Source organism: Jaculus jaculus, chromosome 5, assembly GCF_020740685.1.
Source record: "Jaculus jaculus isolate mJacJac1 chromosome 5, mJacJac1.mat.Y.cur, whole genome shotgun sequence".
In the NCBI taxonomy this organism is placed as follows: Eukaryota; Metazoa; Chordata; class Mammalia; order Rodentia; family Dipodidae; genus Jaculus; species Jaculus jaculus.
The window spans coordinates 109,694,476-109,720,549 of NC_059106.1; the positions used below are offsets into that span (position 1 = coordinate 109,694,476).

General features: G+C 48.6%; 1 protein-coding gene across 4 annotated transcripts in view; it reads right to left on the reverse strand.

Annotated features, from left to right (window-relative positions):
• Window positions 1-26,074, reverse strand: part of Klhl29 (kelch like family member 29) — a 287,828-nt gene that overhangs the window by 45,257 nt on the left and 216,497 nt on the right. For all 4 annotated transcript variants that reach the window (XM_045149551.1, XM_045149552.1, XM_004663761.2 and 1 more), the window contains 2 exons: window positions 20,904-21,045; window positions 17,917-18,429 (listed from right to left, as the gene is read on the reverse strand). In XM_045149551.1, coding sequence (XP_045005486.1) covers window positions 17,917-18,429; window positions 20,904-21,045 — 655 coding nt within the window. The remainder of the gene's footprint in view (window positions 1-17,916; window positions 18,430-20,903; window positions 21,046-26,074) is intronic.

The window sequence follows — 26,074 nt, forward strand, 5'->3', positions numbered from 1 at the left end:
TGCCTTCCACTCCCCAATACCTGGAGGGCTTCAAGCATCCCCCAGCTATAGCAAGCAGGGCAGGAACCTGGCTGGTCAAGGCACTGGAGGTCATGTACTGCATGCAGGTGCATGTGGCTGGCTGGGACTTGGCTGGCAGCTTCTCAGAGGGCTCCCCTGGGTGTCTGCAACCTTTCATCTGGACTTTCCTCACCCCAGCTGCCACAGGGAGGAGTTGGGTTCTTAGAGTCCTGGAGGTTCATGAGTTGAGCTGGACGTGGCTCCCTATGCTTCTCTTCCCTGTGAGAACCAGCTCTTGTTTTTGTTGGTTGGTTTTCCACCTCCCTGGAAACCCCCTGACTTCCCAGGCTTCCCCAACAGGCACATTCATATGTGTTTCGGGGGGCTCTCAGGGGAGTGGCAGTAGGAGTTCTGAGATGGTAGTAGGGCACTCTAAGGAGGACACCTCTGACTCCTCATGGAAAACAAGCTGCCTCCATTGGGATGGGGAGTGGATGAACATTTGTGGCAAGGAGCAGGGACAGGGGAGGTAGAAGCCAACTGGGGCTTGGCAGAGTGATCATTCTAGTAGACTTGAGTGTGACTCCCACACGTCCAACTTGGGTGTTGAATAGGCCTCTGCCTGCTAGATTTGTCCCTAGGAGCCCATGTTTGAAGAAAGTGAGTAGAAGAAAAGGGGGCTGGGGAGATGGCTCAGTGGTTAAGGATGTTTGCTTGCAAAGCTTATGGCCCAGGTTCAGTTCCCCAGCCACCCACATAAAGCCAGAAGGGCATTTGTTTGCAGTGGAAGAGCTAGTGTTCTCACCCCCATGCAAATATATATATATATATATTTTTTTTTTTTTTTTAAAGAGGAGGCAATCCACTCTAGGCTGGCAGGCCTGGAGGTTCTGGGTGATATGGCGTCTGGGGTTTTTTTAAGGAAGGATTACCTCAAGGCAGGATGGGACTGTAGTGGGAACATAGCAAGCCAGTTCAATGACTATTTGTCAAAGGTTCCAAGAGGCGGAGAGGGCAGCAGTCTTGAGTGACTCGTCAAGAAGGCCCTGGAGGGTTTGAGTAGGGGAGAGCCTGGTCAGATGGCTTCTAAAGAAAGAGGCCTGTGTGCACAGTGGACAGATGCCAGGAGGCAGGAGGATGTGAGGAGACCATCCATGGGAGCCCAGAAGGGTAAGAAGTCAGCTAAGACCACACAGAGGTTGGCCACATCAGGAGGAAAGCCTACATGTGAGATGATAGTCCAGTGGGTTGAGTTGAAGGCCCTGGTGAGGAAGAGCCAACAGGCCAGTGTCCTCACCGGGCTTGAGGCCCCTCAGTGCCAGGCACTTTTGGTATGTCCTTCAATCTATGACAAGTTTCTTATTGTCCAAGTGGAGAAGCAGAGATTTAAGGGCAAGGGGGGCAGAGAGAGAGGCTGAAGTCAGACCTTTCTTTGTCACTAAGTGGAGCACACATTTGCTGAGCATCCCTGTGACTAGACTTAGAATTAGGCCCTAAGGATATAAAGTGAATACAGGCTTAAGAATTAGGCTGTGAGGTGGCCATCCTACTTTGTCTCTGACAGGATGAAAGTGTAGCATGTTTCTAAGTCACTACTTCTTCATCTGTTACAGGGGTCACAATAGCCCCCACTTTAGAGTTGTTAATATTAAGCTGGTCAATATACACAATGTGCTTTGAAAAACCATCTGGGAGGAAAAACCTCAATATTCCCTGAGGGCTGCTGCTCACAGGTCAGTCAGGTTGCACCCTGGACCACTCCAAGGGGGCACCATTCACCTCACAGTCACCACAGGTTTCTTGAGTTACTCTGACAAGTTTCTGGTAGGTGGCAGGCAAGGGTCTTGAGAAAGGGTACCTTTTTACATATCACATAAAGTTGCTAAATTGGCCAGTGGCGGGGGTGTTCTAAAGTCATTCCCAGTCGAGTGGGGGAGACAGACATGAAAATAGAACGTCAAGATGCTCTGGTAAGGAGGAATGGGAGAGTCTGCACGTGTACCCGAGGGTTAGCTGAGGAGAGGGCTCACTCTTCCCTGTTGAGGGTGCTGCTTCTGAATTCCCACCAGAAAACATGTTCTAGAATCCTGACCTCATGGGTCTCTCACAAGGGGAATCTTGCTCCCAGACCCTCCCAGCTGGTCCTCAGTCAGAGACAGACAAGACTGTACCTCTGAGAGGCCCAAGTCTCTTAGTTTCAGGGTGTCAGTGTGGAGTGCCTCTCCCTCTGCATCTAGTCCTCTGTGGGAAGGCAGGTGCTGAACACAAAATAAATACCCAGAGCTCTGTGTGCCATATTTCTTGCCTCACCCATGGCTGCCGGTGAGCCCATAATTACCTCCCATGTGGGCCAGCTGAATGGGCCCCTGGGTCCTAAGGCTGCCCTCACACCAGCTTGCCACCGTCCACTCTGAGGCCTCTATGGCTTTCCTGGCCTTGAGCAGAGACCAGGCTGGTGTTGGGGGGGGGGGGGCACGAGAAGTGACCAGTACTGAGCACAAGGGAGGATGGTGGAGACTTCTATGAGTTTCAGAGGGGACCCTCTCCAAATCTGCTACCTTGCCTTTGATCAGCAATCAGTGAGGCCAGAGCTTGTCACCCCCAGACTTAGCAGCCTGTCCTGACTGGGTTATCATCTGGGGTAATGGGTATTTCTTGGGAGGGAGGGGCTTTTTCCACAATCCAGCTTGAGTTGGCATTAGCTAAAAAGAAAGCCTCAGAAGATAAGACCATGTACTCTTGTGGGGGAACATGGTTGGGGCTCTCTGTGGGCATGATCTAATTGTGGGAGAGGGATGAAGGAAGGGTAGGAAGCGGAAATGTAGCGAGGAAGGAGGAGGAGGAGAGTCCAGAGAAAGGAAGATGTGCTAGTTTTAGATGATGTGGAGCCTCTGACTTGGGCTCACCACCAACTGGCTCCATGAACTGTCCTCAGGCTCCCTACTGAGCATCTACCTCAGAGGGTTGGACCATCCCCGAGGCTTCTGTAAGGCAGCTGAGAGTAAGGGCACCAATGCATTTTTACCTGTCTCTTGCTCTCGTGGGGTCTCAGGAGTCTGGAAGGCTCAGAAATTGGGATACTGGTGACCAACCAAACTCCTCAGGTGACAGACATCTAACAAGGGGCAGCCATCACCTCCTGAAGCTGAGATGTCAGACCTCCAGAGGAGCACTGGCCCATAGGAGGAGGGAATGCCAGCTAGGCCTCTAGCTCTGCACGAGGATCTCATGGAAGGAGTCCCAAGCCTCACTCCCAGAGAGGGCCAGGGGATTTTTCTTGCTCTGCTGAGCTCCCTCAAAGATATCAGCACATGGCTAATCTTCCTTTCGTTCAGAAATGCAGAGTAATTTGCCCGAATGGGGATTTCTGCATATTTATACTAATGTCTGTGTTTAAAGCTTATGAGACAGGGAATTGCTGAGAGATGTCCATTAGCAATATATACAGACTGCAATTATTCCTTTATGGTGTGTGGTTTGATTCCAGAATATTTTATTTCTATGGAAGTAGTGGGCTTTGCCTACTGTGATTTCTTATGTGCCCAAAGAAATCAATAAGCATAGAAAAGAGCTGAAACGAGCGAAGAAGAAAAGGAGTGTGACCTTTTAAGGTTCTGAGAGCCTTGAACACACAATGCCAGAAACTGCTTCTATCCTCAGAATCTAAATACATGTGCACATGTGGGGAAAATTTGAACAGTGAAGCTATGACAAAAACTTGTGAACCTTCCCTAGGACAAGAGAAAGTTGCTTATTCCCTAGGCTCAGGAGGAGATGGTGGGGGTGTCTTGTCAGAGGCCAGTAGGAAAAGAGAACAAGGGGTTTCTTCAGAGGATACTACTTCTTGAGTCACATTCCTCATTTTCCCTCCTTGACAAAAGCAAGTTTTCATCTGAAAATTTTAAAAAAAGTCTCAGATGTGGAGACTCCCAGATTAAAGCTTTTTGGATCCTGTGCAGGTTCTTATACAAGCCAGGCTCTTTTCTAATGCAGGAGGCTGGGCATGAGGATGTCAGCATGACTTCAGAATTCCCTAGATGAATGCTAGCATGGGAATGGAGGAGGAGGAGTCCTTCTTGGGATCTAGGGACTCCTCTTCCTAAGGATTCCGGCCAGGGTGACTGGAAGATTAACCTCCACTGTACCTCCACCACCAGCACCCAGTTTCTCATGGAAATATTTTTTCTTCTTCCATTAGGGTCCCCTTGTCATCTAGGCTGATCTAAAATTCATGATCCTTCTGCCTCAGCCTCTGGAGTGCTGGGATTACTGGCATATGCCACCAGGTTTAATGGAGTCATGAGACCTTTTCTTAATGTTGTGCTGAGGCACTTTGGAAAACAAATCCCAACCAGGCCTCACAGCCACCTCTGCAGTCTGGAGGTCTTCAGCACTCCGTCACTAGGAGGAGACTGCTCACCTGAGGCATTTTCAAGGCTTACGAATGTCCTGACAGGCCTTGGAAATAAGAAAGGCCACATCAGGTAGAGGGATGCAGATGGAAGACATCTGAATATGTGTCATAGCAAACTGCCCAGGACATTGCCATGTCCTGAGGCTGTCATACTTCCCAGCCCGCTCCTTTCTTCTTCCATCCCATCCCGTGGTCTTCTGCTCTACGCCTCTGTACTGTTACAACAAATGGGCAGCTCCACTGGATCCCAGCTGGCCTCCTCTTGGCCAGTGGCTGCCACCACGAGCTCCTCTCTATGCTGGCCTCATCTATGGGCCCTGGTCCTTCCGCGGGAAGACACTATTCTTTTCCGGCCCCAAAATAGTTTCCTGAAGTTGACGCTGACTTCTCACTTGCCTTCTTGCACAGCAATCTCTTCCAAGAGGCGTCGGGGTCCAGAAGAAGGACAGATGGTCCCTTTCTTTTTATAACATGGCCAGTCTTTTGAAGTGAAGAGCTATAAACACACGTTTGTCTTCAGCAGATGTTCTGTGGGCACAACAAGTGCCACTTTGTGCTCTTAAGCAACCATGAGTGGTGGTAACTGGGGAAGAGCCGGAAACAGGGCTTTGGTGCATGTTCAGGGGGCCCAGGGACCATGGTGTGCTGGCCCCTATTTAGGTTACTAAAAGCCCAAGCCTCTGCTCAGTCTCGGATATCCACACAGGAACTACACAGCATCCCTGCAAGTACACAGCAGTAGTGGCCCATTCTGAAATGCTGGCTGTCAAACTCCTCATCGTCTCCCACCTCATCCTGAGACCCTGTCTGAAGGTTCAAGGCTAAGCAGAGACTCCTCAAGCAGTCCAAGAGTCAGTTGCATCACTTTCTCTCCTGAGTTACTGGTTATGGAGTTGTCCAGCCTTCTAAGGACAGCCTGGGCTGCCTTGAGGACTTTGCTGAGGACAAGAATGGCTGGCCAGAAACAATGGCATGTGTTGAGCTTCTCAGGAGCTGAAGGCTGTGCTCAATGTTGGCGGGAAGCCGATTCCTACAGCTTTGCGCTGGTGGCTCCTCATCCATTGGTGACAGAGACATGAGGCGTCAATAATGACTTCTAAATGGATGTGCTGCTGTTTGGTAGATTTCAAGACTTTCATTTATTTAAAAGGGCATAAGCTCAATTAATAGACCTCATTAACTTCAAAGATGTATCATCTTTGCTCAGAATTGGCTCCTTCATAGAATGACTGGCTCCATTAACTTTATTGCATTGGCAATACTTTGAATAAGACGTGAGAGATGTAGCAACAGGAAAAATCCCCAGGGCTGCCTGCCTCCCAAGCTCTGTGACTTCTGTGATGGCCAGTCCTCTGTCTACAGCTTTCTCAAAGATTTCCAAGTGTTATCTATGGATTTACTGTGGGAATTCCATCCATCCATCCACCCACCCATCCATCTATCCACCCATCCATCCCATGACATTTGTGGAAATAAAGAAAGAACCCAGGCACCTGATTTACATGTAGAAATAACAGACACATGACTCTAGGAGACATAAAATAGCCACTCTGGGACTTACTTATTTTTAGCCCAAACATGCCTAGTGACAGTGCAGACACATCAGAGTGCTATGGGCAAGGACATGGTCACTAGATGCAGTCATTTTGTGATTGACTCTCATTATACCATCTAACCACAGGCAGGTGTCTTACCTAAGCCTGGGTTTTCTATCCATGAATTTGCCCCATGGAGCAACTGCAAGGATTTCACAAATACAGATTGGATAAATAATGCATTTGAAGTGGTATTTATCAACAAAACATCCTCCCACCTTGCTCTGTGTTCTTCTGGAAGACCCCCTCCCCCCCACAGCTAAGCTCTCCTCTATCCATGCAGAAGAAAGACCCAAACAAGAACTGTTTCTGGATTAACCAACATATCTGAAACCTTCCTATTCACATGGTCAGAGGGATCAGAAGCCTTCAGAATTTCCACAAGGTGATCCAGTTCAGCCTGGAGTTCTTCTGGGTTGGTAGTCCCTGACGCATGGCCTGAGCCCATCCCACAAAGTCAGCTTCATATTCTTTGGTGGTGAGTATCATTATATAAAGGCCAAGGAGAAGGCTGTGTGTTTAATTCCCTGCTTTGTGGGACCAGTGGCCTTACACTGGGAAACCCGAGGACAATGAACTGATCCATGCAGAAGAAAGACCCAAACAAGAACTGCTTCTGTATTAATCAGAATGTCCGAAACCTGCCTGTTCACATGGCTGGAGAGATCAGAAGCCTGCAGAACTACCATAAGGTGGTCTGTAGACTTTGAGGCCTGTAAGATCCTTAGGCATGGGCTCTATTAAGGGTTTGCATAACAAGGCATCTTGGGCAACTGTGTGTGGTCCCTGAAGGTGATGTGGACTATAATCGACAAGCATGGTTGATGACTTATCCAGTGTTCTGGGAGACCAGGTCTTGGGTTCAGGAGAATCCACAAAGCAAGCATTTGAGAAGAAGCCCTCAGCCATGAGAAGTGATGAGGGGAGGGTCCCTATATCCCCAGGTTAGAGTTTGCTCAAGCTATCTTTCCCTCTCCTTTTGGGAGGAGTCTTCCCCACTTCCAGTGAGTTAATGCCCGGGGGCTGTTCCTGATCTAGCACATACGGCACCGTGTAAGACTTGCTGTCTCCACTCCTGTGTGTGGAGCTGCCTCCGAGTACACACAGCTCCTGTGGGGTGCTCTGCTCTGATCCCAGCTCCAGGACTGGCTCAGGCTTGTAGATTCTGGGCTTGTCTCTGGGGTTCTGGTCATGCTAGGACAGAAGCTTCTAGGATGCAGGATTCCAAGCAGCAGGGGAAGAAATTACTCAGGGAATGGGGTGGTTTCCCTGGGCATTTGCTAGTGTGTTTCTGGGAATAATATGATCCTTTGGTGATACATGGAAACATTAGCTTCCCTACCTATAAAATGAAGCACGTTTGCTAAGTAATGTTTCAGGTAATCTCCCTCTCTCCCTCCCTCTCTCTCTCTCTCTCTCTCTCTCTCTCTCCCCCTCTCTTTCTCTCTCTGACATTCCCTTGGATGGTGGTGGGAAGGGGTGGAAAGATTGGATGGTCACCAACAGAAAGGGAAATGAGCAGCTGCTCAGACGATACAGCTGCGGCATAGGGCGGAGCGGGGTGAGGCGAGGGGTCAGGCTGCACCGAACAACATCTATCTCCCAGGCTTTAAAAGGAAACAGTTTTAAAATCTCAGTGGAAAGGTTAACTTGACCCGGACTTTATGGAAGTGAAAAGCATTGAAACGACATGCGGGAAGGCTTTATAAAAAGGAATGATCAATGCTCTCCATCTTGATAAGAAACAGGAGTGGGGGAGACCCCAAGAAACCAGTAAAGTAGGCAGTAGGCATCATGAGAGACATTTTCTTCTCTGGGAAGTTTGAGTGTGTATGCCTCTGTGTGAAGGAATGTGTGTTTCGTACGTAAGTCATAACCATCATAGGAAAGTTAGAATATCCTCAATGCTCAGGACAAAGTTCCCTCTCCCTAGGCCACCCAGCCTGCCACATGCTGTCTCTTTGTAAGCACTTGGCATATGGGATATATGACCAGGGAGAATTCCTGGAGAAGGGGACTTTCCAGGATGAGCAGCTGAGTCATTTAAAAAGTTTGGTCTGTAGAAAAAGGAATGTTGCCATCTTGCCAAGTCTGAAGTGCTGTCATATAAAACAGGGGCCAGCTTTGTTCTGAATGGCCCTAGAGGGTAGGGTCATGTGGGGGGGGGGGTCACAGGAAGCCAGCACTGGACTAACAGGATGAACTGTCTAGCAACTGGTGGCTCTTGCTCAGTCCTCAATAAAGACTGATTCCTGCATCTGCTAGATGACTTCTGAGGTCCCTCTTAGCAAGAAGGTTATATGGAAATAACATGAAACCCACATATGGATAGCTCTAATATAGAAGATATGATCAATGCTCCATAAACAGGAAGCAGTTATGAGTAGAGCAGGGTACAAATGGTAAGAGTACAGTTTTGAAAATGCCCAAGTGAGTATGTCTGTCCACTGATCACATGCACAGGTAAGAGCCATACGTTGTTGTAAGTCAATGGTGACTGTACTGTGGTAAGGGATTATCCTTTCCATTTGCCAACTAAATGGACCTAAAGATTACTGTGGACTGAATTGTGTCCCCTTAGAGTCATATGAACTCCAGACACATGCACCACTTTGTGTATCCAGCTTTATGTGAATACTGGGGAATTAAACCTGGGCTGGCCGGCAAGCACTTTTCATGGCAGAGCAATCTCCCCAGCCCCCAGGGGCTCTTGATTGCTGCACACATACCATGCTTGCTGGTCTGTAAGCTTCCAGGGATGCTCTTGCCTCTGCCTCTCATTTTGCTTTAGACACACTGGATAATAGATGTGTGCCATCATGTCCAGTTTTATGCAGGTTCTGGGGATCTACACTGAGGTCATAATGCTTGCATAGCACACACTTACCCATGGAGACATCTCCCCAGCTCCATTTTTTTTTTTTTTTTTTTTTGGTTTTTCGAGGTAGGATCTCACTCTAGCCCAGGCTGACCTGGAATTCACTATGGAGTCTCAGTGTGGCCTCAAACTCATGGCAATCCTCCTACCTCTGCCTCCCAAGTGCTGGGATTAAAGGCATGCGCCACCACGCCCGGCCCATTTTTTTATTTTTAAAGAGACTTATGTTAAGGAAACAGGCAATGGCAACTATTTTAGTTGTCTGCGACCTTTTGGCCATTTTTTCAAGTAATTTAAGTGATATTTTGTGTTCTTAAAATACTACACTTGTATTATTTTTACCCTTTGCATTTCTAGAAGAGTATGTATGCTCCTGAATGGAATGTAATTTCAACCAAATTGCTTCTCTTGAAACTGGTTTTGTGCTATGTTTTCTCCAGTTTTGCTTCATGACTTGGCATGCCAAGCAGCAAGCACAGCACACCTCTGCCCAGCCACCCTGCTCACAGAGCTCACTACAACATCTGGGGATCTCGAGGGTCAGCCTGACTCTGAATGCCTTGCTGCTGACAGAAGGGACTTGTTAGGACCATGTTTAGACACCAGGAAGTTTGTCATTAAACTTCTATTCTACCAGGAGACAGAAAAGTATACAATGAGTTTCTGGACCTTGGATGTGCCCTTGATTTCCTGTCAGGGGTTAATAGGGTCCAGGTATCTCCTACCCTACTCAGCCCTTGATGATCAAAGAGGCCTTCACACTACAGGGTCAGAGTGGCCTAGAGTTGGATGGACTCTTGGCTAAAGTCCTAGTCATTGCCCCCTAGGCCACTGTTTCTCACTCACTGACTGGTGAGGTAGGGAGGTTAGCCAGTAGTCCAATAGTCCAGGGGGCTTCTGGGCTTTGTGTGCCAAATTCTCAAAGGCATAGATTTCTTGAACCAATAAACTAAAATTTTATCTGAAAACCTGTCTTAGGTGATTCTATCTCAAATCAGGAGACTCTGGACCATCTGAATAAAGTAAGTGTGTGTGTGTGTTTGTGTGTGTGTGTGTGTGTGTGTACATGTGTGTTACACAAATCTGTCAACAGCCACAGTTCTGTGCCTGGCACTTCTCTCAAGCTTTCTCCCTTTCAAACGCCTGCCTGCCACCCCTTGTGTCTCATGATCATCATGATGACTCTTAAAGGCTCTGTCCACATTGCTCTCACCTTTCCTAGTACCCACAGTTTTCATTGTTGGCACCTCCTTATTTCCCCACATAAGGTAGATCCTCCTCCCAGGGCCCAGCCCCAAGTCTAGAACCATGGACATCACCACAGGCTTCCTGCCCAGTAGGAGCAGACATCAAGTGAGACCTGTGGCTGCCATACTGGCTGTGCTTTTCTCTTGGCTTACGGAAGAAGCTGAGCCTGGGCTCTGTGTATAGCAGGTGCCTCAGAACACATCCGTGAGGTGTTCAATGAACATCTGACGGTACAGGAGGGGGGAGGTGACATGACTCCAGCCCTCCTGTGGTCTCTCTGGAGAGTCTGCTTCAGTCTGGTGCTCCTGAGAGATTACAGGGTTTGCTTGAATCAGGGCAGCAGCTTCCCAATATGGGTCATCCCTGCTTTCCGAAGGCCTAGAAATGTCCCCTTTAATTCCTTTTTGTTTGTTTGTTTTTTGGTGACCCTAGCCCAGGCTGACCTGGAATTCACTATACAGTCTCAGGGTAGCCTCAAACTCATGGTGATCCTCCTACCTCTGTCTCCTGAGTGCAGGGATTGAAGGCGTGTGCCACCACGCCCAGCTCCCTCTCATTCTTATTAGCATTTTGACACTGCTGGCTGGTGCCCAGCAGGCAGGTGGAGCTAGTGTAAGATCTCTGATCTGACTTTGTAGATGCTCTGCAGAGATTTGAGGCTCAAAATCCATAGGCTTCTCCAGCACCATGAGGAGAGGGCTCAGAGCGCCTCACACTACCTGGGCCCTGCTGAAAAGGTAGGCATGGCTTGGTTCACCTTCTTCTCTGAGGATGACACTGTTTCTGGGTGGTCTGGATGCCTCTCCTGCAATTTGCTGCCTGCCTAGTTCATTCACAGTCAAATGATCTATTAACCGAATTGTTAAGCCATGGACAACTCTCCAGTTAATTGAGGAACAAAACCCTGGGGACAGACCCCTGGGAAGAGGAGGAGGGCTGGGGCATACTGGCTTGATCAGTAGGAAATGCCTCATAGATATGGACAGAGCTGCAGATTCCATAGATTGGGCCACACCAGCCTCAAGGCTGGGTGTGGGGGCTGGCAGGGAAAAGTGAGGGTGATGGGCTGGGCTCCAGATCCAAAAGCATGTTTCAGACTGACCACGTTGTTGAGGCAGGGTCTCACTGTAGCCCAGGCTGACCTAGAACTCACTCTAGCTCCAGGGGGGCCTCAAGCTCACAGCGACCCTCCTACCTTTGCCTCCTGAGTGCTGGGATTAGAGTGTGCCATCATGCCTGGCTTTTCTTAGGACTCTTTAAGATTAATACTAGCCTAAGCAATCACGAATGGAACACAATTATGAGCCCGTTATGCATCAGGCACTGTACTGAGATGTCATATGTGTTATTTAGTCTTCAGAGCTGGACTATGTTATAGATGTGGAAACTGGGTAGTGTTACCAGCTTCCAGAACAAGTATGTTGGGTTAGTGTGTGGTGGAGATCTGCGTTCTGGTCAGGCTGCTTGATGTGGAATATGGATTTCTGACCTTTCATTGCTGCCAGCCATGTGCTCCTGACCAACCACCCTGCCTTGGTTAGTCCACAGAGGAATACCTGACCCTGCTGTGTCCTTGGCTCCCAGACATCAAACTGAAGATCATAGGATGCCAACAGGCCCTGAGGGTACCCTTGAGGAATCCCTCTAAGATGAAGAGTTCCTGGAATTCCCAGGAAGGTGTTAGCAGTAGGCTGGCTCCTTCATGTTGTTATGGTGATGGTGGGAGATTGTAAAAGGTTACAATAGGAAATAAGAATTTTCTCCTGTTCAAAAGAGACCCCTGGGACCTAGGTACCTCAGACATCATGATGTTAACATGTTCTCTTAAGACTCTGGAAAGCAAATTGGTCTTTGATTTGCCATGTAAACTTGGGCTCCTAAAGGCCATGAGTGCTAAAAGGTGGCCCTGGTGCTACTGGTGGAAACACACAAATACTTTTATAATGATCACCACACATTAAGCACTATTCTAAGTCATCCTCATCTTGACAGTACAAAGCAGGCTCTACAGATGAAGAAACAGGTAGAATTCCAGAACCCATATGCCCTGGGACAGTTACTGTGTGGAGGTGGCTGGATACAGGATGAGATCTAATGATGGAGTTTGATTCCTAGAGGTGTGGGACAGTTATGGGAACTGTAGGATGACTTGCCCAGGGAACTTGGCATGGATGCCTTTAGCCCTCAAGTCCTGTCTGCTTTCACCATACAGTGTCCCAGAGCTTTGCTTTGCACCTTCATCCACCACTCCTCACACAGCGCTTTGAGAACGCCACTGGTCTGAATACTGGTCTTGAGGATGTCCTTGCTTGCCCTACCTCGGGGACTCACAGTCCATTTGGAGAGGTAACAGGAATAGACAAACTGCTTCACAGGTGCACAGAGCGCGGGTAAAATGAAAGAACCCAGGCCCCAGGTCGGCAACCAGGAAGCCTGTACACAGAGCAGGAAAAGATGAGTGGGAGTCTGAGGCAATGGCTCAGCAGTTAAAGCATTTGCTTGCAAGCTTGCTGACTTGAGTTCAATCCTCCTCAGTGCCCACATACAGCCAGCACCTGTAATTCTAACACACCAACAGCAATAGGAGGCAGAGGCAGGAGAATCCAGAAGCTTTCACATAGCAGTGACAAGTGATACTGTCTCAAAGGAAGATGGACCAAGGGCAGAAATACCCCGAGGTTGTCCTCTGACTTCCACATGTGTGCTGTGGCATGCATGAATCTGCCTATACACAAACACACATCATGCATGCACATACATATACACACCATTAAAGGGAAAGAATTTGAAAAAGATGAAGTGGGAGGCAGGAGGGTATTAGGTTCTGAGGCTCTACATCAAGGGTGGCCCAGGGACTTGAGCAGCAGGGACCTTAGTAGACATCTGGTGTGTATGGCAGAACCACTTCAGTTTGTTGAGAAGACCGCCCTGGCTACACCTTGGAGCCTGGAGTGGCGGTGCCTCACTGTGGACTAGACAAGGACAGCTAATGGCTGAGTCTGAACCCTGGATGGGCTCATGATGCGGTTTCTGGGGTAAGACACAGAAAAGCCGACTTGTGTGAGGGTGATTTCAGTATGGACATGTTGTGCTTCTGGTTTAACTATGTGGGACAAACAGCTTTATCATGCATTCTAGCTTATTCCGGAGTATTTGTGAGGCTACAAAGGGAATAGTGTACCTTGGACATGTCCAGGTGTCAGGCAAGGGGAGATGAGGTCTGTGCTGGCTGCATGCCTGGGGAGAACAGTTTTTAATACTCTGCCAGGAGATAATGCATCCCACCTTCCAAGAAGTGGCTTGACCACAGGGCTGCAGGTCTTGTGAACACTGCTTGGGAAAGGACCCAGCTTCACCCTGCACTAGCCTCCCCCACTTGGGACCCTGGTGACAGCAGCAGTCACTGCTTCCAATGGCAAGCAGGACAGAGGAAGGCATGGCCACATCCACAATTCTATCCACCCCTCCACTGGGCCCTAAGAGGGTGGCATAAGCATTCTTTCTTTCTTTCTCTCTCCATCTCTCTATTTCTTTTTCTTTTTCTTTTTCTTTTTTTTTTACTTTGAGAGAAAGAGAGAGAATCAGCATGCCAGGGTTCAGCTTCGATGAACAAACTTCAGATGAGTCCGCCCTCTTGTGTGCATGTGCGACATTGCATGCATGCATCACCCTGCATTTTGCTACGTGGGACCTGGAGATTTGAATGTGAGTTCTTAGGCTTAAGCCATATCTCTGGCCCTTAAAAAAATTTTTTTTTGAGATAGGGTCTTATTCTAGGCTGGCCTGGGCCTCAAACTCATGAGAGTCCTCTTATTTCAGCCTTCCTGGTTGCTGGGATTATAGGCCTAAACTAGTATTGCCATTTTAAAGATGAAGAAAGGGTGCTCAGAGATGTTAGGGGCTTGCCCCAGTCACATACCTAATCCCTACTCTTCAGTGTGTTTTTACAAGATCCTGCCTGCTACTTGTAGAGTTGGGGCTAGTATCCATCCATGCAGGATGTGGTTTTAAGGATGTACAGAACTGTGTGAGCAGAGATCTAGGGTTAGGAATGGAAAGGGTGAAACCAGGAGAAAAAAGGGGTGAGCAGCCCTGCATCACATAGTAGTAGATGTTTACAGACCTCACCCAGGTCTTCAATGAAATCTATACCAGAAGAGACATGGCTCCCTCTCAGACCAATATGGTCTCAGCTTAGAGGGCTAGAAGCCAGGAGGCAGGTACACTTGACTCTTCTCTCCCCAGACAGGTGGGTGAAAACACAGTAGCCATTCTGCAGCTCACTTCTGGGCCCAGGATCTGGGACTTTTAAAGCTCTCCAGCCTTGTTCTAAGCCATCAACAAGGAAAAGAAATGAACACATCCGTAGCCAGTACCCATGCTGTGAACTCCCAGCAATCTCCAGGGGGTGATGACATTAGATCTCAGGTCTCATGGAGGCATGGGTCTGGCTGTATTTCTCGAGGACAAACTCAGGAGTCCTCATCCAATGACAAGACAACATCTCAGGTATTTTATCATAGATTCAGACAGAACTTATTCTGTTTTCCTCCCTTATCACTTTGCACACATGAAATCTATTTTTAATTACCTTTCAATATATATTCTAAAAAAATCCCACAGCTTGCTCCCACCCCCAAATGGTTCTTAGAAAAAGAAAGCTTTATCTTGTATGTTCCTTAAGAAAATCTATATGTGCTCAATGCATTTAAATAACACTCATTAAAGAGAACTGCACGCAAGCTGGCTTCTCTAGTCACAGATGAGAGACAATCGCTTGACCTATTGCAAATCAAAAAGCATTTTTCACACCACCTTTATTTTTCAATTGGTTAAGTTTTAAATTAAAGTCCCAACGCCCTTTTTGGGAAGGCAAACTAATAGAGCCCAGACCGAAAATTTTGCTCAGTCGATTGGAAGATAATTACAAGAAACAAAATGTGAAATTTTAAATCAGGGCACTAATGAAGTCTAAAAATACCAGTGGCCCATCCTTCTGGCTGGCAAGACCTGTTCTTCATGGAGGGGATCTCTCTGCATAATTATTCAACCTCATGAGAGGCCAGGCTGTCACGTCAAACAATAGTAGGCAAAATTGTGGAACTGTAATGAGCTAGATCGTGTGGCGTTCTATGGTGGATCTTATTATAATGTTGGGCAAGGTTTCAAACAGAGAACAGGAGAAAAGGAAAATCTTTTTTTTCTTTTTCTGTAAAGTGGAGTCTGACTTGTGTTGATACCATCGTGTGGTGCCTCCTGTTCCCGCCTGGAGCCAGCTGTCTGTCATTTAGGAGTGTGAAATCAATTGGATTTCAGAGATGTAAAATCCCTAGGGGCAAAATTAAAAGTGACCCAAATCCAAAACCACGTGGTCCTGTCAGGATTATGACTCTCCCATGGCAAGTTTCAATGATTTGGTTTCAAAATTTGGATTTCTTATTTTTTTTAAAAAAATGCAGTTTTTTGACATTAGATCTGACAAATTATAGCTTCAGCAAAAAAGGCTTTTAAGATTAGAAATGAAAGGAGAAATTACTTGAGCTTTGAGTATTGGACAGTTCCTTGTCTTTCTTCTTTACAAACACAAGGGACTCATCAGCTGATGAGGGCCGTCAACAGAGATGTGAATGAAATGTAATCTTTTGGGGAAATAGCTGGTTTGTTGGCCACCGATGGGAAACAGTGTGATGGACTGGTCACCCCTGGTTGCTGGCTAGAACTGGAGGAGCTCAAGGCTTCCCAGAAGGCAGGGCTATGGATATTTTCTGGACTTTTCTTCTTGGCTCACACCTACACCCAGCCTCCCCTTTGGGGCCTAGTAGAGGGAATCCCATGAGGCGCCTCCTTCTTGTCTTCTGGCTTGGAAACACAGGTGCAGACCTCACCCTCAGGCCACGCACAGCTGCCACTGCAGCAGCTGTGCAGTGGCTCACTGAGCCAATGGACTCAGTGGTCCAGCCGAGACCTGGTTTTTATCACGTGTGTTTTCTTGTCTCATGAGCTGAGGGTGAGGATATTTAGGGAGGCCTGTACTTGCAGTACAGTGTGATGGACCCCTGTGGTGAGCCCCCAACAGGTACTCTGGTGCCAACTGGGCCACACTCCCCCTAACATTTCTTTTCTTTTCTTTTTCTTTTTTTTTTTTTTTTTGAGGCAGGGACTCACTCCACGCTGACCTGTAGCTCACTCTGCAGCACAGGCTGGCATCAAACTCATGGTGCTCCTCCTCCTGCAGCCTCTGCTGGGACTACAGCATGGGCCGCTACACCTGGCTTCCTTTACACGGAACATCCTTTTTCTTCTGTCAGTCTCAGCAGGCCTCTCACTGGGAACAGGGAAATAGCTTAGCACTTCTGGCTTTGGCACAGCCTTGAGTGCAGCCAGGACTCCCACAGCCCAGTGTGTCAGAGGTGGTGGCTCATCAAGTGGGACTGAAGGTTTGTTTTGGGGGGAGGGAAGAGGTCTTTTAAAAGAGGTTGTTAAACCAAAATACTTCCAACAAGAAACCGATGTAGTCTATTAAAAAACATTTTAAACAAAGCCAGAGTTTACCAGAATTTAGATGTAATTTTATATAATTTTGCCATTTAAAACTAGTGTCGATTTCTAAACAAAGGCAGTCAGGCTCACACAGCCTGGGAGGAAACAAGAGATCTAGGCATGGGCTTTGTGGTTGGGATGCTTGGCAAGGCTTTAGAATAGATCCAAAGGACGGAGACAGAGACGCCATTTGAAGCGCAATGGGAAGGGAGTGGGTAATTGCAGCTTTGTTCTGTTAATAGGCAGAGCCCTCGGGATGGGCTCTCTCTCAAGGGGGGTTCTGAATAGCATGTGGAAAAGCCATGCCCAGAGGTGCATATTGTCTAGCACCATCTACTGGCCTTTTGGAAGGAGGAATGGGTACCCTAGCAGGCCAGACTGCCTGCTCCTGCCCCTGAAAGTGCCTACTCCTGGTAGCCTTCCCTCTGTACTCAGTTGGAACAGGACCAACCTGTTTGGGGCATGTGGGAGAAGCAAACTCAGGACAGAGGAGCCTAAAAGCCTCATTCTGGCCCTGGCCGTCATGCCTGGTTCACCTGGCCTCAGACTTCATAAGGTAAGCCTACCTCTGATAACTTGCTCTAACCCTAAAGCCCCTGTGAGTCCCCGTCCTAAGAATCTGTTCACAAGGAATTACCTTCTAGCTCCCTACAAAGAAACTCACTTGGGGAGGGGGAAGTGGGTTTACTGAAGCCTGGGCTAGAGCCATTCTTCCTCAGGGACTTACAGAGCACTGTTCAGTTCTCCACACTGAAAACTCAGGATGGCTGGCAATGGGCTTGGGCCTACCTAAGTGCACTGGTCCTATCCAAGGTTTTGTGGAGAAGGCTTGTCCTGGTGGGAATGAACAGCTTGTATTCTGAATGTCCTCATGGGTGGGACATTGTAGGGATCCATAAGAGGAGGACATGGTTCCCATTCTGCCTGGCCTCAGCTCAGAGATGAGCATTGCCAGGGCTCTGGGCTTGCAGGCTCATGCTGCCTTCCTCCTCGGGTCTTCCTCCTGTTGCCCATTTGAATTCTTCCTCTTCTCTGCCACTCTCCACCTACAGGCCTAGGATGTCCACCTAGCCACCAAGGATGTCCACCTAACCTCCTCTAAAGAGCTCCTACTGCAGCTTCTGTTGGGTGAGGCCAGAGAAGGAACCACCATGATACACACTCCCCAGCTTGCTGTGCTGAGTGACCAGGCAGGGGGGTACAGACTAGGCAGACAAGGGGCATGTGGTGGCAGGACTTACCTTTGGGGTGCCCTGGGTCGGTGAATTCATACTTCCCCACGCCAATCGTCCGCAGCATCTGTAGCCCGTGGGCCGAGTCTGTGGTGGGGGGCCCATTAGTGGCAGGGGCATTGCTGGGGAGAGTGGCAGACAGCTGGGCCGGAGGTGGTGGAGGCAGCAGGGGACCTGCCATGTGGCCGTTGCCCACAGCGGTGGGTCCTGGGCGGGCCACCTGCCCTACACCAGGCAGGGTGGACATGGCCAAGGGTTGAGGGCTGGCATACAGGGCTTGGGCAGGCATGTTCACCACCACACTGCTCAGTGGCTGGGAGGGCGGCTGTGGGAGTGAGTAGTGGCCTGGCATCAGCGGGAGCTGGGGCCCCACGTGGGGAGGCAGTGAGGGGGTCACCCCGATGACTGGGGCCTGGACGTTCACAGCCGGGCTGAAGGTGGGAGGCTGGGCCACTCCATAGGAGTGTGCGATCAGGGCAGACTGGTTCCCGGCGGCCACCGTGGTCACCCATGGCCCTGTGCCTGCAAGGGAGATTGAAGGAACGTTATCTGCCCGTTACACATTTATTCAACAAACACTGTGCTAGCCTTGGGCTGGGTGCTGAGGTCACAGTGGTGGACAACACCTGTGTCCAGGAACTCACAGTGTAATAATGTATGATTATGATCACTGGCTAGGTGCTTAGAGGGATATGAGCAAGTGGCTAAGGGGCTCAGCAAAGAAGCAAGATTTGCTGGGAGGGGTAAGCTTCAACAGAGTAGACAGGAAAAGCACAGGCCTTCAGAGATGCCTGGACTCAAATCTCAGCTCTGCCACTTATGAGCTAAGGGCCCCATTTTTGTTCATCAATTATTCTGGACGGGCCATATCTACTTCCTAGGGCTACTGGGAACAAATGAATGATGGAAATGCATTTGAAAGAAAATGAAATAAAACTAGCAGAGTGTCTGGTATGTGGTAAATGCTCCATAAATGCTGGGGTTTTTCCTCTCTTTCTGGAGAACTGCTGTGGGCAGGAAGAAGCTGGTGGCCTGCTGGGCTTTCGGGTGAGGTGCTCGCAGGCACTGGGGTGAGAGAGGATGCAACCTGTGCAAGGCTGGCAGAGCCTTGCTGGGATGCCAGGCTTTGCCCAAGCACCCTCCATATAGCCAGCTCTCATGGAAACAAGAGGAGCTCAACTTGGCTGTGGAAGAAAATTTGGGGGAACAAGGTAGTCCAGACACACCTCTTGAGAAATGATCCATACAGAAGGCCATTCGTACCCAGATTAGGCAGAGCAGAGTCCAAGCCTGACTGACACTGAGGTGACCCAAGAGGCTTGTGAAGAAGTTGGAAGACCCAGTGACAGGGAAGTCCAGTCTGGGTCACCTCTCTTGCCCCAACATGACCTTGGTTTTTATGATTCCTTTGGGGTTAGACTGTAGACTGAAGATGGAAAGACTGAGGCAGGAAAAGTGGTGGGCCTGGAGACTAGAAGGAGTGGCTGGGAGCTCTCTTCCAGAAAAAAAAAGTCAAGACAGGACAGGAGTGCAGACTCTCAAACCTCTGGGAAGGGGGTGCTGTTGATGTAGTGGTGCAGGGTCAGGCTGGGGAGACAGAAAGACCCTTTGGCTCTGACTTCTGGTTCTGCCTCTTTTTAGCTGAGTGACATGGGGCACACACCTTTCCTGAGTCAGTTTCCTCATGTGAGAAGGTACACTAGTAACATCAACATCCTAGGACTCTTGCAAGCCTTGAGATCACACCCAGAACAAGGCATGGGATAAACGTGCAAAGCATATTTATGAGTTTTGGTAATGAGAAAGAGAAACTGGAAGCCAAGAAACATTTGGCAAAGTAGTGCTGACAAGATTCTAGAATGGGCTGCTGAGGGAAATCACCTCCAAGCTGAACAGAGGAGTGGTAATACACGAGCCAGCCCAAGTGTCTCAAGGTAAGGCCTGAAACTTCAAACCCAGTTCTCCTGAGAACTTCTGAGCCCAGTTGGAAAGGGCCCAGTCAGCTCTGTGTGAAGACAGGATGCAGAGCCATGAAAGGATTCATTTCTGGTGGGGTGAATGCGTGGCAAGGGCTGAAGATCTAAAGAGAGGTCCTGAGTCACTGGGAGCAAGTCCTGATCACTGTTCAGTATCAATGACTTGGAAGCTACCATGACCTGTGGAGGACATAATCCCAGAAGGGCAGGCCACAGGGGAAGCAGGAGTCTGAGGTCCTAGAAACCAAATGGGGAGAGACTGTGAGAGTCTGTCCTTGTGTCCCCAAACCCAGCGGCCTAAGCCCATTTGTGAGGAGGTGGATAGGGGTGACCTCAGAATACTGTTGGGGTTTTACTTCAGGGATGGCATGTTATCCCGGTGTACAGGTTGAACTGCTGTGATCAACAGCTACGGTGATCGACATGGAGGTGCTGAAAGGAGTGGACTGCTCACATAGCTGGTGGGCTGTTAGCATGGGGCCCAGGTTTGTTTCTAAAGTGGGATGCAGAGTGAGCCATTACTGGGAAGGTGAAGGGACCAAAATCCGTGGCTCCAGATGTGACTGAAGGACTTGGGGTGTTTATTCAGCAAAAGTACTTGAATGAGGGTAAGGGGGGTGTCCAGGTATCTTTACCAAGTGGGTAGCTATGGGAGCAATGGGAGGTGAAGGGAAAGACATTTATTCTGACCAGAGCTGTCCATGGACTATGATGCTATAGGAGAGACAACTGCTTGGAAAAGTGACATGAGAGGTATGTCTGAATCATGGTACTGAGGTTTGGGAATGAGTATCCACAATAAGTTGGGGTGGATTCAGTTACCCCTATAATGTCACTCTTACAGCTTGCTCTCCCAAATACTTTGAGTAGCAGAGCAAAGAGTAGAGATATAGCTACTGCATGGGGAATGACACTGGGGTCCCCTGCTCCAAGTCTGATGTCTGGACTTCTTCCGGTTTATGGATTAGGACCTTCTGGAAAGGAGGAAGTAGGTACTTCTGTTGGCTGATGAACACATACCTGGATTGTCACTCTCCCTCATCTGTTTGGAAGGTGGCTCATCAGTGTCCCAGGGCGTGGACTGATTGATGGGTGTCTGCCCCCACCGGATGCTGGTTGTAAGTCCCTGGGACTGATTGTCCGCTTTGGAGATGCCAGGAGCCTGCAAGAAGCAGATTAGGGTGGTGAGCACAGCCTGTCCTGAGACACTGCCTGGGATCTGTTCCCCCACCAGTGCCCCTGAGCCCTGAGCACTGAACACTGGAACCAGCGCCAGGGGCAGAAAGCCAGCCTTGTATCCAGCCTTACTGGACAGTCACAGAGTATCTGGGCAGAGTAGATGCGGCTGTAGCCTCAGCCAGCACCTCTTCAGCCCCCTCCACAGACATGCTAGGTAAGCTGTCACAAGGGAAAGAGGGTTCTGACTTCAGATATGAGGGCGCCCCAGCTCTGAGATGATCAATAACCCATAGTAACCCAAATCTGTCTTCCCAACCTACGGCTCTATGATGGGCTATTAAACAGTCCCTAAGAACTGTGGGTTTTTGGAATTCTTTTTTTTTTTGGGGGGGGGGTTTGAGGTAGGGTCTCACTCTAGCCCAGGCTGACCTGGAATTCACTATGTAGTCTCAGGGTGGCCTCGAACTCATGGCGATCCTCCTACCTCTGCCTCCCAAGTGCTGGGATTAAAGGTGTGCGCCACCATGTCCAGCTCGTGGAATTCTTTTTTAAAACAAATTTATGTATATATGTATGTATGTATGTATGTATGTATGTATGTATGTATGTATGTGTGTGTATGTGCATGTACACACACCAGGATCTCTTGCTGCTGTAAATAAACACGCCAGACTCATGTGCCACTTTTGAAAAATAAATATTTTATTGATTTCTTTATTTGAGAGAAAGAGAGAATGAATGAATGAATATGGGTATGTCAAGTCCTCCTGCCACTGCAAATGAACTCCAGATGCATATGCCACTTTGTGCTTTTAAAAAAATTATTTATTTTATTTATTTATTTGAGAGTGACACAAAGAGAAAGAGGCAGAGAGAGAGAGAGAGAGAGGCAGAGATAGAATGGGTGCACCAGGGCCTCCAGCCACTGCAAAAGAACTCCAGACACGTGCGCCCCCTTGTGCATCTGGCTAATGTGGGTCCTGGGGAATCGAGCCTCAAACTGGGGTCCTTAGGCTTCACAGGCAAGCACTTAACCTCTAAGCCATCTCTCCAGCCCCACTTTGTGCTTTACATGGGTACTGGGGAGTTGAACCCAGTCCAGCAGGCTTTGCAATCAAGTATCTTTAACCCCTGGTCCATCTCTCTAGTCCCATGTGCTACTTTTTGTGTCTGGTTTATGTGAATACTGGGAAACTGAACCTGGGCCATCAGACTTTACAAGCAAGTGCCTTTAACCACTGAGCCATCTCCTAGCCTGTTTTCTAGGAATTTTTAATGAGAAGGCAAGATGCTGACACTATGAGACTGGTGAGAAAAGCAGGCCACAAAATGACACTCATTGACTTCCCTATGTAAACATCCTAGTTTGAATAATATGTATAAAGAGGAAATGACCAACATGTTAGCAGGATATTATCCTTGGGAGATATGATTATGGTTAACTTCTTGTCTATACGTTCATGCATTCATCAAAATAAAAGTTTTTGTGGTACCAGGGACTGCACTCAGGGCCTTCTGCATGCTAGGCAAGTGCTCCTCCATGGAGTTACATCCCCAGCCCTTGGTCTTTTTTTTTGAGAGAGAGTATGGGTGTACCAGGGTCTCTTGCTGCTGCAAGTGAACTCCAGATGCATGCACCACTTTGTGCATCAGGCTTTATGTGGGCACTAGGGAATTGAATCCAGACTCTGCAGGCATTGAAAGCAAGCACCTTGAACTACTGAGCCATCTCCCCAGCCAAGTCCTGGTCTTTTATTAAAGATAATGTCTTATGTAGTCCAGGCTGGCCTTGAACCCACTATCTTCCTGACTTTGGGTCTTAGTTTTTCCCCTCCCTCTCTCCCGCTCACCTTCCCTCCCTTCCTCCCTCCCTCCCTCCCTCCTTTCCTTCCTTCCTTCCTTCCTTCCTTCCTTCCTTCCTTCCTTCCTTCCTTCCTTCCTTCCTTCGTCTTTCTTTCTTGTATGTATATGGTGTGTATGGATGGGCACTGCATATATGTGGAGGTCAGAGGACAACCTTGGGCTGCTGGTCCTCACCTTTTACCTTGTTTGAGATAGGATCTCTCTCTCCCTTCCTCCCTCCCTCTCTCTTAGGAATGCCAGACAGGCTGGTCTTCAAAAGGGATTCTTCATTTCCCATTGCCATAGGCAAATTGGAATTGCAGATGCATGCACTACTTTCTAATTACATCTGGCTTCATATAGACTCTGGAAATTAGAACTCCAATCATAATGCAGCAAGTGATCTTAACCACTGAGCCATCTTTCTAAGTTCCCTACCTCTGACTTCTATGTTGGAAGATTAAAGTTGTGCCCCATCATAGCCAGATACACATCACATTTTCTTCTTCTAATTTTTTATATTTATTTTATTTATGAGAGAGAGAGAGAAAGAGAGAGAGAGAGAGAGGGAGATATAATGGGTACACCAGGGCCTCCAGCCACTGCAAATGAACTCCAGATGCATGTGCCACCTTGTACATCTGGCTTATGTGGGTCCTGGGGAATTGAACCTGGGTCCTTTGGCTTTGTAGGCAAGCACTTTAACTGCTAAGCCGTCCCTCTAGCCCACACATCACATTTTCTATGATGATGATCACTAATAATTTAAAAAATATCCTATCACTGGAGAGGCTGGAATGAGATACCTGGGTTGTGATGGGGTGTGGTTCTCAGTGGAAGTGGCTTCGGGAAGAGTGACCATAGCTCCTGGGAGCTCATGCAGGACAAGGGAAGAGTGCGAAGAGAAACAAGCAGCTCTTCTCCAGGGACAGTCACAGATAGCTAATTGAGCCCTGAGGGCTACCCTCAGGTGAATCCTACAATCCTTCTGGTGACTTTGGAGTGTGGGAGTGAGCCTCCTGGGTCCCAATGCAGGCAAACAAAACAAAACAAAACAAAACAAAACAAAACAAAACAAAACAAAACAAAACAAAACAAACCAAACCAAACCAAACCAAACCAAACCAAACCAAACCAAACCAAACCAAACCAAACCAAACCAAACCAAACCAGGGAGAATAGGCAGCAGGCTGCACTGCTCTTCCAGGGCTTTGTTGCATCACGTGTCTGACACAGGGCACCTGCAGCAGGGCCTTCTGGGAGGAGCAGGAGGCAGGTCACATTCTGACCCTAGGATGCACTGAGCATTAGGCTACACTTTACCTCTGGCTTGCACTTCAGATCACTGTTTCTGTGAACAATGCATGGTACAAAAGAAAAGTCTCCGAGGAAAGGGAAAGGACAGTTGCACAGACAAACTTCCTGCACAGAGGCGCTTGCTGCACTTTCTGCTTATAGGGTGGGTGAGCTAGGGAGCTGGGGTAAAGAGAGTGTGGGGTTGAGCCATGTCACAGCAGCTCTAGCAAATGGAAGAGTGGCTTTGCCAGCATTCTCTGAATAGACAGCTTTCAAGGTGTGTCTTGTCTGGAGGCCAAAGGCATCTAGCCCTCTCTGCATTTCCAGGCTCCAGAGCCCTGGTGGGTTCAAAGGCACAAAGATTACTTCCCCTGGAGACAGAGGCAGCTGAGGGGACATAAACCTCCACTAGGATACAGGCAGGTCCCTGTTTGGGGCAAGTTTGAATGCTAAGACCCCAGCCTCCTTAATGGGAGCCCTTTGCTGACAATGTGGAAATCCTTTCTGCCAGGAGGGGGCGACGCAGCCCCTCTGTGCTGCCCAGATCCCCGAGGCTTCCCAAGCAGGAGGCAGCTTGGTTAGGTTTTCAGTCCTCCCAGTGCCAGCATTTCTGCCCTGCTGGGTCTGCATGCAAGGGTGGGGGCAGGGGGTAGGTGGCATGGAGGCAGGGAGGTCAGAAGGGACCGAGGAGGAAGAGACAGAGGTGATCTTCGGGATGGGGATTTTGCTTGTTGTCTGTGCACTGAAACTAGGGATCCAATGTTTGCTCTAAAATTCAGGAATTTTTTTAACTTGGGAAATTGCACTTTTCTGATGTGCATTGCTCAGGCGTGTGTTCTCGCTCGTTTTTGTCTTGGTTGATTTCTTTTGCAAATAAACACTGGGCTCAGGTTGTGTGTCATGCACTGGCCAGGACAGTGGGGACTCGGACTCAGCCCTGACTTCAAGTGGCGCTCTAGTGAAGCTAAGAACGCTAGTGGACAATTGGTGTGAACTGTGTTGCATCCTGGCCAGATGCTGGGAGTTACGTGCAAGCAGGCAGACCCAGAGCTGCAGGGTGATTATGGGGTTCCTATTTGGCTGTGTCTTTCGTGACTATTACAAGCAGTTGCTTATACATGACAGCACTTCTGTGCAAGAGGAAAATAGTCTTTTTTTTCCTGTAGGAAAGACAAATAAAGCACGTTGTCTGCACTAGCAACATCTGAAGCTGCAGGCAACTGGCAGTTCAGGAACTTTATTTTATTAGAATACTAAGTGCACATTCCTTTTTCTTCTCTCCTCCTAAATAGTTCGGATGCAGGGACGTGCCCTTGCAGAGCAGCCCGGCCTTCCTGGTAAACAACGTGTGGACTGGCTGCTGACGTATGAGGCCGGCAGCTCAACCAGGGCCCTTCCTCCTGCCAAGGGCTCCAGGCCCAAAGTCAGTGCATGCAGACCTCAGGTTCTGGAGGCTTCTGGGACCCTGTATGTGGTTTCTCCTCCTCCTGAACTCTGCTTTTAAATTTTTTTTTAAAAAATTTATTTGTAAGCAGAGCGAGATAGAGAGAAGAGTGAAAGAGATGCACCAGGGCCTCCAGCCACTGAAAATTAACTTGAGATGCATTTGCCATATTGTGCATCTGACTCTACATGGGCACTGGGGAACTGAACCCAGGTTGTTAGGCTTTGCAGGCAGTACCTTAACTGCTGAGCCATCTCTCCAGCCCCTAACTTAGCTTTTGTTAGCTCTTTTCTCCCATGAACCAGAATCTCCACAGACCTCAGCTGCCCAAAAGCAATTCAAGAGCTTCCACTAGCCTGAGTGTCAGGCCTCTCTCAAGGTGGAGGTGGGGGCCTGCCAACCCAAGAAAGCCACAAAGACAACCAAAAAA